The 13030-nt window shown below is 44.0% G+C and overlaps 1 protein-coding gene across 1 annotated transcript in view; it reads right to left on the bottom strand.

Annotated features, from left to right (window-relative positions):
• LOC126204039 (phospholipase A2-like) overlaps positions 1-13030 on the bottom strand; it is a gene marked incomplete at its 5' end in the record, with an annotated part of 42537 nt that overhangs the window by 12731 nt on the left and 16776 nt on the right. Inside the window, 2 exons of the mRNA XM_049938464.1 lie at positions 593-745; positions 5432-5591. Of these exons, the coding sequence (XP_049794421.1) occupies positions 593-745; positions 5432-5591 (313 nt within the window). The remainder of the gene's footprint in view (positions 1-592; positions 746-5431; positions 5592-13030) is intronic.

Raw genomic sequence — 13030 nt, 5'->3', positions numbered from 1 at the left:
TCAAACGTGTCCAGTGTCATGTTCATATCAGCTTGCTTCCATTTACACCAACTTTTAGAACAGTAACCGTGCTGCTGATTGTCATAACTGCTTTTTAAATCTCGCATTCGTCGCAATCATATGCTTGAAACCTCTGGTGGACAATTACAGCACTTATATCGATAATTTATTCGTCCCAGACTGTTACAGAGAAAGATAAATCGATCGGAGTCGCGATGCACCAAACGCCGAGAGCGGCTAGGGAGGGCGTATGCGCGCTCCTATTCAAACATGATTTTTAGGCACAAAGAATTATTTACCGACAAAATTCTTTTGATGTTCTTAAAACCATAAAGAGTCAAAATGCGCAAAAAACCACATTTTGAAAACTTCACACTGGGGAACCCCCTTAACAAGGGAAAGCCAAGTAAACATGTACGTATACAATCCACTGATGACTGCATTTGTTTCTGAAGTTGCCAAGGACTCCAGTGAGAAATGCTGTCTCGAATTTCCCTGTGACTGTCCGTGACGCTGAAAGAACCAGCCTAACGTCTTAAGGCGATATTGCTTGTAGAAGAGCCAATGTGAACAGTGTGACGGCGATACTCACGTGGAGTAGCGCCTGCACTCGACGATGGGGTAGTCCTTGCGGTAGCACTGCGTGTTGAGCAGGTTGAAGTAGGCCACGCCCACCTGGAAGCTGACGGGGGAGTCCACCGCCTTCAGGCAGTCGTAGAATTTCTCGTCGCAAGTGCACTCTAGCCTGCAAGAGAGCGCAACTACTCGAAACTCTGGTATACGAGAGGCAAGCGGGAGACTTGTCTAGGGGGGATTCCGTCGGTCGACACAAGTCTCCTTGACGTTGAAACGAACTGTGCGCCTAAGACTCTCGATCGCTAAAAGCTTTTAGAACCAGAAAACTGACAATCGCAGTCTGATTCGGATCGCTTGTGGTGATCTGCAAAGTGGTAGACAGTAAGATCAGTGAATGACCCAAGTACACTGCGTCACGCAGCCTATGGTGAGACGCCAGTTTAAAGTGTGTTTTATGGTGTGTCTTATGTTTTTAAATACACTAACAGATGCGTAATTTCCCGGTATTATTATTAAAAGTAAAGCAAGATTTCGATGATACGGAGGAAAATTAGCAATATTTTACGTAACTTCAGACTGATTGAATAAATAATTGTGAATAGGAACGTTGTATGACAGCTGAAAATCTAAGTAACTGTAAAAGGTTTTATCAAAACTGCAACTATTTCTAAGCGATGGAATGAGTGAACGAAGATTAGGGTTGAAACTCCCATCGCTTACGACGGGGTGGTGAGATGTACTGGGACGTTCTACAAGTTCTCTGTACCTTTTATAGTTACTTCTATTAGTTTGGTACGTTCGAGAAGTAAATCAGTACATCTTGATGGAAAAGAATTTTTGAAAGGGGCTGATATTTCGGTCGTCAGTTCCAAAGATTATTTATTTTTATGCAATTATTTCACCTGACAACATTAAAGTCTTCAAGATCTCTCTTACCTCTAACCAAACATCATTAGTCAGTTAACACTGAAATACATCCACTCAGTTTCAGCATGCTGGTCGGCAGTAGGCAGCAAAATACTACGATTCAATGAAGTTACAAAACCATCAAAGTTGCACAGAAGTTTGTTTCATTGACATGGTGACCGGTTTCGGAATTAAGTATATTATGAAGCTACCCACATTATTCTGTTGTGATAGGACAATTGTGAACGGCTTTATACTTGACTAAATTCCAAAACCGGTCGCCATTTAAATAAAAGAAACGTCTGTGCAACTTTGACTGGTTTGTAATTTCGTTGGAATATAAGTAGTATGTGACAGTACGTAATGATAATAATAGTAATATTAATAATATCTTTCAAAATAATAATTATAATTACGATAACTGCAATATAATAATAAATATAGTGATGGATATATGTAAACTTTTTTGACGTTCATCTTATAACCTCTTTTAAAGACACAACCCATTCCGTCCAGTTGCTCTTCCAAGTCCAGTGCCGTCTGTGACCAAATTAATGTGTCATCAGAAAGCGCAGAGTTATCATATCTTCTCCCAAAAATTTTATTCGCTTCCCACATTTCGCCTTCCCACATTTCCTGAACACAGCTTTAAAGTACAGAAAGAATAATAGGCTAGAACCCTGCCTCAGTCCCTTCTCAACTACTTCTTCCCTTTCATTACCTTCGACTTACGTAACTAAATTATACACTTAAGCGCCAAACAAACTGGTACGGGCATGGGTATTCAAATACAGAGATATGTGAACAGGCAGAATATGGCGCTGCGGTTGGCAAGTGTCTGGCGCAGTTGTTCGATGGCTTCCTGCTGCTACAACGCAGGTTATCAAGTTTTAAGTGAGTTTAAACGTGGTGTTGCAGTCGGCGCACGAGCAATGGGACACAGCATTTCTGGGGTAGAGATGATGTGGTGATTTTTTCGTACAACCACTTTACGAGAGTACGGTGAATATCCGAAATACGGTGAAACATCAGATCACCGGCATCGCTGCGACTGGCGAGGGATCCTGCAAAAACAGGACCATCGACGACTGAAGAGAATCGTTCAGAGTGACAGAGGTGAAACCCTTCCACAAATTGCTACAGATTTCAATGCTGGGCCGTCAACAGGTGTCAGCGTGGAACCATTCAACAGAATATCATCGACATGGTCTTTCGGAGCCGAAAGCCCACTCTTGTACCCTAGATGACTGCACGACACAAAGCTTTACGCCTCATCTGCGCCCATCTACACCAAGATTGGACTATTGATGACTGGAAACATGTTGCCTGGTCGGACGAGCCTCGTTTCAAATTGTATCGAGTGGATGGACGTGTACGGGTATGGAGACAATTTCATGAAACCATGGACCCTGCATGTCAGCGGGGGATTATTCAAGCTGGTGGAGGCTCTGTAATGGTGTGGAGCGTGTGCAGTTGAGTGATAGGGGAACTCTGATACGTCTAGGTACGACTCTGAGAGGTGACACGTACGTAAGCATCGTGTGTGAACATCTGCATCCAGTCATGTCCACTGTGCGTTTCGACCCACTTGGGCAATTCCAATGCGACCCCCCTCACGCCAAGGATTGCTACACAAGGTCTCCAGGAACACTCTTCGGAGTTTAAACAGTTCTGAGGGCCACCAAACTCCCAAGACATGAACATTATTGAGCATGTCTGGGATGCCTCGTAACGTGCTCTTCAGAAGAGCTCTCCACACCCCTCGTACTCTTAGGAATTTATGGACAGTCCTGCAGGATTCATGGTGTCAGTTTCCTCCACCACTACTTCAGACATTAGTCGAGTCCATGCGACATCGCACTTCTGCGTGCTCGCTTGGGCCCTACACGATTTTAGACAGGTGTACCAGTTTCTTTGGATCATCAGTGGATAACTTGCGTATAAATTTCTGCACAAGATGTTGGTATTTTCCCTGCAGTCTTGAGAATTTTAATAAGTATGGTCCAGTGACACTGTAAAAATCATTCTCTAAATCTACGAAAGTCATGAACGTAGATTTACCCTTCGTTAAACTCTCCTCTAATAGTACCGTCTCGTGTTTTTCTACATCGAACTGATCTCCCCGAAGCGTTGCCTCTACCAGATGTTCCATTCTTTCGTGAACAATTCATGTCTGAGACTATAATATTCTTCTCACATATTTTGCATACCAGGTGGAACATTAGTGATATAATTAGATTTCTCAAGAATCTCAGTTATTCTGAGGGAATGACGTATACTCCATGGACCTTTTTTCGATTTAGCTCCTTTAGTTCTCTGTCAGATTATTGTTGCAGTATCTTCTTCCTGTCTGATTTTCGTTTACCTACTCTTCCGCTTCTGTAATACTGCCTTTGAGTTAATCTCCCTTTTATAGCCTTTCTGTATATTCCTTACACCTTTCAGCTTTCCTTTCTTTGCTTGGTTCTTGCTTGTCATCTTAGGTCTTGATATTAATTCAGCTGCTTCTGTTTTCTCGGAAGGCGTCGTCAAGTTTCCAGTAAGTGGCATATTTTCTTGCCTCCAGTCATGCGTGCTTCCATAGCCCTGCGTTTGTTCTTTAGCCATATTGGCTCCACCATTTTACGCTTTCTGTCAATATCATTTCTTAGAGTTCTGCATACTCTTTCCTTGCATCGTACGCTGCAGTTTTACATGTTCTCCTTTCGTCTATTAAAGTGAATATCTCGTCTTTTTCCCAAGGACACCTACTGGGTCTTCTCCTTTGGGCTGCAAAACTCAGTGTCCCGTACTTAAGTAATGTCAGGTCCCTTCCACAGCCTTCTACATTATACTCTATATTGACCTAGAGATAAATGAACGGGCTTCGTATCCGTGCGCCGATTGATGCTAGTGTGCGGAGCGGTACGTTTTGTTGGGTATATCTACTGGCACTGTTGCTATTTTTAAAAACATCGGGAATCTTATAAATAAATTTAAAAAAAATGACATTGTCGGCTTTCGATATAACGGAGAAAATTATCGATACGCAGATATATCGGAGGAAAAAATGTCGACGTACCGGCCTATAAAAATATAGGCTGCACATTGTAAGTACACTTCCGGTTTTAGCAGCCCGCCTAGCCCCCTTACAGCAAGAATTGAATGAAAAACGATGTTCGTTCACGCTTGGCGATAAGCAATGGTGACTGCATGTAAGTGGCAGAATACAAGGTGTCCGTTGGGACATTCATTCGGTTTCGTCACGTAGCGGATTTGTCCGAAACATTTCATGTCGACTTCCCTGTTTTTCGTTCATTTTTTTTTTTTTTCATTTATGCCCATGCCAGTGAAGTAGCACATGTATTGTCAAAATTGCGTGGCGAAGCTAAACGTTGCCGTTTCTGTTCGTAGCTCCAAGCGCCGACTCGTCTGCATATCCCCTCATATGCCTCCGCTCACCGCAATGACCAATCTTGTCATGTAGATTTTTGTTCATCATTTTCAGCAGCTGTTTTTGATGAATGTCGGTATGAGAAAGTAGCAAACCAGCTGCGTTAAAAATTGTTTTTTAACGCTACTGGTGCGTTATTTCTTCACATCGGGGGTCGTTATTCCATCTATACCACCACCCCCCTGTGCAATCTGACGTTTTCTTTTGTGCCACCCATACTTGCTTCAGATAGTCAAAGAGAAAGACTCGACATGATTAAAGCTCAAAAAGTAGTAAGACTTCTTCACACAGTGAAAGTGAAATTATGTTCCACTACAATTAAAAAAAAACTTCAAATATTTACCGAAAATTGTGATAAAATATAACGTAAAGAAATATAATATAAAATAGAAATATCGACACTCGGCATTGCCGTACGATATCGATATATCGGAGCAAGAACATCGCCGACACATATTGATATCTTCTGTGAAAAACATCGATGTATCGGTATTTTATGAACACCGTAACACCCACCTCGTGTAGAAGGCTTTGTTGGTGAGCCCGTGCGCCATCTGGCCCGCCTCGATGACGTCAGGGCAGGAGTCGTGAGCGCGGCAGCAGGCGTCCGTGTCGGCGAACTGGCCCAGGTCGTCGTAGTCGGACGCCACGTTGCCAGAACCACACCACTTGGTGCCTGCGGACACACGTGAGGCGCACACTTCCAGCAGAGAGAGACACAGCACGGGAGATATAGGGGTTGGCCAAAATTTTGGCAACACTGCGACAAATACACGGTTGAACATAAATGCAGATGCCAGCCGAGCCTGCACGTTGCGCTGTTGTACGTGACCACGAACGGCTCCTGTGCAATGTCCTTAGTACGGTGTACGTGTCAGTCGTGCCCAGAACATTGTGCTGTGTAGATGTGAATGCAAAATGTCGGAGAAAACTGGATTCGAACAAGGGCAAAATGTTGGTGTTCATATCGTTGGTGTTTCCTAACCACGGACGCCCAAGTGTTTGATGTTTCAAGAGGCAGCACATCAAATATTTACACCACATACTGGAAAAGTGTAGGAACATCACCCGGTGAGTCACAACGCGGACGAAAGTGTGTCTTGAGTGATAGTGACAGGCGATCACTGAAGAAGATTGTAATTTCTTACAACATTTCTCCTGGAGGAAAACAGCGGCTAGCAACGATACTTTAAAAATTGATTAATAATAGTGTTGACCGCAACAAAATATTTATTTGCGAAGGTTACTGGTTTCGGTGTGAATCTCACCACCTTCAGGTCATTTATACAGGGTGGTCCATTGATAGTGACCGGGCCAACCATCAAACGAAATAAGCGTCACACGAAAAAACTACAATGAACGAAACTTGTCTAGCTTGAAGGGGGAAGCCAGATGGCGCTATGGTTCCCCCACTAGATGGCTCTTCCATAGTTCAAACGGATATCAACTGCGTTTTTTAAATAGGAACCCCCATTTTTATTACATATTCGTGTAGTACGTAAAGAAATACGAATGTTTCAGTTGGACCACTTTTTTCGCTTTGTGATACATGGCGCTGTAATAGTCACAAACATATGGCTCAAAATTTTAGACGAACAGTTGGTAATAGGTAGGTTTTTTAAATTAAAATACAGAACCTAGGTACGTTTGAACATTTTATTTCGGTTGTTCCATTGTGATACATGTACCTTTGTGAACTTATCATTTCTGAAAACGCATGATGTTACAGCGTGATTACCTGTAAATACCACATTAATGCAATAAATGCTCAAAATGATGTCCGTCAACTTCAATGCATTTGGCAATACGTGTAACGACAGTCCTCTCAACAGCGAGTAGTTCGCCTTCTGTATTGTTCTCACATGCATTGACAATGCGCTGACGCACGTTGTCACGCGTTGTCGGTGGATCACGATAGCAAATATCCTTCAACTTTCCTCACAGAAAGAAATCCAGGGACGTCAGATCCGGTGAACTTGCGGGCCATGGTATGGTGCTTCGACGACCAATCCACCTGTAATGAAATATGCTATTCAATACCGCTTCAACCGCACGCGAGCTACGTGCCGGACATCCATCATGTTAGAAAGACATCGCCATTCTGTCATGCAGTGAAACATCTTATAGTAACATCGGTAGAACATTAGGTAGGAAATCAGCAGACACTGCACCATTTAGAAAGCCATCGATAAAATGGGGGCCAATTATCCTTCCTCCCATAATGCCGCACCATACATTAACCCAATGAGGTCGCGGATGTTCCACTTGTCGCAGCCATCGTGGATTTTCCGTTGCCCAATAATGCATATTATGCCGGTTTACGTTACCGCTGTTGGTGAATGACGCTTCGTCGCTAAACAGAACGCGTGCAAATAATCTGTCATCGTCCCGTAATTTCTCTTGTGCCCAGTGGGAGAACTGTACACGACGTTCAAAGTTGTCGCCATGCAATTCCTGGTGCACAGAAATATGGTACGGGTGCAATTGATGTTAATGTAGCATTTTCAACACCGACGTTTTTGAGATTCCCGATTCTCGCGCAATTTGTCTGCTACTGATGTGCGGATTAGCCGCGACAGCAACTGAAACACCTACTTGGGCATCATCATTTGTTGCAGGTTGTAGTTGACGTTTCGCATGTGACTGAACACTTCCTGTTTCCTTAAATAACGTAACTATTCGGCGAACGGTCCAGACATTTGGATAATGTCGTCGAAGATACCGAGCACCATACATACCACACGCCCGTTGGGCATTTTGATCACAATAGCCATACATCAACACCATATCGACATTTTCCGCAATTGGTAAACGGTCCATTTTAACACGGGTAGTGTATCACGAAGCAAATAACGTACGCACTGGCGCAATGTTACGTAATACCACGTACTTATACGTTTGTGACTATTACAGTGCCATCTATCACAAAGCGAAAAAAGTGGTCCAACTAAAACATTCGTATTTCTTTACGTACTACACGAATATGTAATAAAGATGGGGGTTTCTATTTTTTAAAAAAAACGCTGTTGATTTCCGTTTGACCTATGGCAGCGCCATCTAGCGGGCCAACCATAGCGCCATCTGGTTTTCCCCTTCAAGCTAGACAAGTTTAGTTACGGTAGGTTTTTCGTTGGCGCTTATTTCGTGAGATATTTGGCCCGGTCACGATCAATGGACCACCCTGTATAATGATGCTAAGTGGTTGTGGTGAACGGAGCACTGTCACCGTCTGCCAGTATTATTTAAATGAACTGGAGATGGCGCCTTCTCACCGAAACTGTTAACCATCGCAAATAAATATTCTGTTGCGCTAACGACTGTTTTCAACCCATTTCTGAAGAGGTTTGTTATGAAATATAAGAGGACAAGAGCTATCAAAGCCACTGCAGAACTGAATGTTGCACTCGCAAACCCAGTCAACACCAAAACAAGAAGAATGGAGCTCCATAGGCAGGGACTTGCTGGATGATCTCGAATTCCAAACCCACACATCAGTGAAGCAAAATTCCCCGACAGGAAAACGTGGTGCTGAAGGTATTAAAACTGCCCTCTGGAGCAACGGAAGGAAGTCATATGGTCGGATGGGTCTTGTTTCGCACGGTTTCCAATTTCTGGCTCAGTTTGCGGACGAAGAGTGAAACATGGCGGGAGGTTCGGTGATGATTTGGGCATACATGTTGTTGTATTGCTTGGGCCCCATGGGTACTAATCAATCTTCTATCAATGCCACCGATTATGTGAGCATTTTGGCACATCAGGTCCATCACATGGTACAATGTTTCTTATTCGAATGGTGATGCTGTGTTCCAAGACTACAGGGACCAAGTTCACACCGCTCGCATTGCCCAGAACTGGATTTGTGAGCACGGGGATGAATTGACGCATCTACCCTCGCCACCACTGTCACCAAATCTCAGCCGTATTGAACGTTTGCCGTCTACTTTGGAGAGAATGGTCCGTGTTCGTTATCCACTTCCATCATCGGAACGTGAACTTACCACTGTTTTGCAGGAAGGATGGTATACGATTCCCTTGGAAAACATACGTGACCACTATTTATCCATTCCGAGACAAATGCAAGCTGTTACGAATGCCAAAGGTCCTCCCAAACCGTATTAAGTATGATAATGAGTTACGTTTTGGTGTTCCCGTATTTTTTCCCACCCCCTGTACATGCAGCACGGCCACTACCACGCCTCAGTGACTGACAGTAGTGACACAGGATACCAGCTTGAAAGAGGACATAGACTATAACTAAACAATTATGTTAAAACATAAAGAACACTTGACAAAAAAGTTCAGCAAGAAGAAAACTAAAATATTGTAAAGTAATTGCTCCAACTCTCAATAAATTTCTTCTGGGTTTGAGGCCGGATTTTCAACTATAAAGTTCAGACATTTCGGCGACAGTTACAAGTCGCCTTCCTCATGGTGTATTGCTAACTGCAGTTAGCAATACACCCTGAGGAAAGCGCCTTGCACCCGTCCAGGGTGGCCGAGCGGTTCTAGTCGCTACACCCTGGAACCGCGCGACCGCTACGGTCGCAGGTTCGAATCCTGCCTCGGGCATGGATGTGTGTGATGTCCTTAGGTTAGTTAGGTTTAAGTAGTTCTAAGTTCCAGGGGACTGATGGCCTCAGATGTTAAGTCCCATAGTGCTCAGAGCCATTTCAACCAAAGCGCCTTGCAACAGTCTCCGAAACGTCGGAACTTTATAGTTGAAAATGAGGCCTCAAACCCAGAAGAATTTTATTGATTGTGACAACGACCACGGAAACATAGGATTACAGTAGTTCCAACTGTTTAGACATATGGCTAAGAGATCTGGCGAGCGGTCTAAGGCGCTGCAGTCATGGACTGTGCGGCTGGTCCCGGCGGAGGATCGAGTCCTTCCTCGGGCATGGGTGTGTGTGTTTGTCCTTAGGATAATTTAGATTAAGTAGTGCGTAAGTTTAGGAACTGATGACCCTTAGTAGTTAAGTCCCATAAGATTTCACACACATTTTTAAAGAGATCGGGACAGTAGGTCAGAAAGGCAACATCTGTTTAGAAGCCACTGAAATTAAATTTACGAGACACAGAAAAGTTTGACATCTGGGGAGTTGGCTAAGACAGAGTGTTCCAGCGCTGCCGATGGAGTGCGGGCGCTGCTGGGCGACCATTTGCGGAGCTAGTATAGGCTATCCTCTTCGTATGACAGCGTGCGTTTGACCGGTGAAGGTGTTTTGTGGTACACCGTCCTTAGTGGCTACGCATCAGCTGTTTGCCCACATCTGCATACCTCTATCCGTGGGCGCCCGGCTTCCCGTTGATAAGAGATGAACACATCACATGTAAGTTAGGATTTCATTCAATTTTTCTGAAAACAGGGTGATTTTATTCAGTATTCCAATACACCATATTATTCCCCACTCTTTTGGCCACAAAAACTCTATTTTTCAACATAATCTCCGTTCAATGCGACGGTCCTACACCAACTTACTGGGAGGGCCTGCGTACCCGCATGGCTGCACTCATGTGGTCGACGTCGAATCCTAAGTCTTTCTGCATGAATAACCTCCCCACCATCCACATACTGCTTTCCGCAGAGTGTATCCTTCATTGCGCTAAACGTGTTGCTTTTGATGTTAGGTGGCGAGGAGCCAAGCGGGCACACAGACTTTTGAGTACCCCAGCTGGTGGACGAGTGTGTCACCACTACCAACAGAGATGTCCACTTGAGCAGCGAGGTGTCTGATTGTGATCTGCCAATCACCTCGAATGATAGTGTCTGTACTTTCCAACGCTGCAGGAGTCACAGCTGTGGGCGGCCGGTCGGCACTCCAGGCAGGTAGCAGCAGTGACAGACTTATGTTGTCAGCACGCTGGTGAGTGTATTGCCGAATCAGGCCCAGGCAGGAAGACAGCACATAGCAGTGACATTCAGTAAGTCGGTCACACAGTATGTTGCATATGTGCATCTCAGTGCAAGACACACTCCCGTTCACAGATATGAGCCGTGGACCTCAGCGTAGGATGCAGCGACAGTGGCCCACACACACAAACAAGCAGCACCACAGGAACCGAGCACAAGGCAGGTGGCGGTTCAGCAGTGAATCACGGCCTGGTGTTGACCATAGTAGCCCAGGTAGGCGCTGTGAAGCTCCTAGACATCATGTCACATGTGACTCCTTGGCTGGAAGACACCAGTGCAGCTCCCAGCAGCATCATGACTAGGCACAGCCCATGGTCCCCAGCTGGTAGATGTGGCGTCCAGTAGCAGTAAATTGGGTCGCCCACATGGACGATGACTGGCGCAGAGTACCAATCCGAACTGGCTGCAGGTGGTAAGAGACAATGCCTAATGAGAGCAGATGTTTCTTCCTCACGTAGAGGTGAAGAGTCACAGTTTTTACTACGATCAATCCTGGTTACCACGGTAACAGTCTGTCTCCTGCATTTTTATGTCCGGACTATATTGCAGTCCTGGCAGCCATATCTAGTCTGATATATGTTAACCAGCCATGCTCTAGTGCCAGGATGAAGCCTTCAGACTCATTAGCTTGGATTCTCTATAGTTACTTCCATCAGACAGCAGTGACCGTTGTATCATACACTGATACCACCTCACAAACATTCCACAGTCGGTAACATACGGTAACATAATGGCAATGCCGATAGTGGTCATACAGGATCTGTCGGACCCAATGAAGCACGCGCGGGGAGCCACATCTCCAGTATCTCTATATTTCAAACTCCGCTGCTGCTGCGGTATAGAATGGCTGGAGACAGCCACGCATCCCACTCATGTTTGGAGCCTCATCTCATCGACACTATAGTCCGTGCCTGGCACAGCCGGCTTCATTCTTGTGGACACTGTTTAGTTGCACTCTGTTTTCTTGTTTCATTATTTGTAATGAGTCTACATAAGTTTGGAGAAACACAAGTAAATATTTTGCTCACTGTGTTAACTTGTTCACTAATATTTCCTGCTCCTGTACAGCTTTCCTATGATGACAATTGCTGTACCACACTGTAGCCCAACTCCCCTTACCGCCTTGTAGTAAGTGTATGATAACTGTCACTTTTTCAGATTCAGACGAGTGCATATTAAGCGCATTAATACCCCGATCAAACTAAAACCTACATCCCATTGCATCTGAAATGTACCTTCTTGACGCACCGAAAACATGCATGCCAGTCATGGAATTATGTGCATTTCCTAATATCATCTAGGTCGACAATTTTCCACTGTAGACGTTTCTCTATAGACGCGGCACATTTGAACTGGCGACAGTTTCCCAGGACTGTGTTGCACTATACATATTTCATGGCACTTCAATTGTACATTTTGTTCCATGTACATCAATAAATATCCGGGTAAAATACAAGCCTTAAATCAAAGAAGAGTAATAAACAACAGAAATAATTGACAATGTAACCAAGGATTATCTGAAAGAATAAAAAATATGAAATCATAAAAGATTGCACTGCATGAATTGTAGCTAAGGGCATTATTGTTGAACCGCTTGTACTTTGATGTCATGAACCATAAAGCAAGCACAAGAATGTTCATTGCCCACGTCCAGAGCTTTTCAGTTATTTATAAATTTCCAAATTTTTCTGCTTGTAGACTGTAACGTAATTGAGATGTGCATAAGATGGCCACTTTCGTTACCCGGAGCTAATATGGAGAGTTGATTCGAGATTGTTATTTACATATGCGAGCAGTCGATTTTGTAGATTCAGTTCCTTCAAACTTAGATACCAGTGTCTGTTCTTGGTAAATAAATAAAAAGTTTGCATAAATATCTTAAAGTAATAGTATCTATTTTTGTGTGTGTAATGGTTCTGTTTGCTGTACTACAACAATTGCATCAGTGAGTTGTAATGAACATCATGGTAGCAACATGACAAATCCGATAATGGGAGATGCAGGTACCGATTCTGTACGAACCGAACCTGAACCACAGTCACAACCCACTGCTAGCACTTCTCAAACAATAGAAGGCTTAAATCCATTATCTGAAAAGCTTTTTACTGTACTGGATACTAATTTCAAATTACACAAATCAAGAAAAGTTTTGCATCACCCCAGTTCCCAGAACTCCTGAAGATAGACTTGACTGTGGACAT

Source organism: Schistocerca nitens, chromosome 9 (assembly GCF_023898315.1).
Source record: "Schistocerca nitens isolate TAMUIC-IGC-003100 chromosome 9, iqSchNite1.1, whole genome shotgun sequence".
Lineage (NCBI taxonomy): Eukaryota > Metazoa > Arthropoda > Insecta > Orthoptera > Acrididae > Schistocerca > Schistocerca nitens.
Note: the sequence above shows the minus strand (reverse complement) of the source record. Positions and strands in the feature narration are given on the sequence as shown.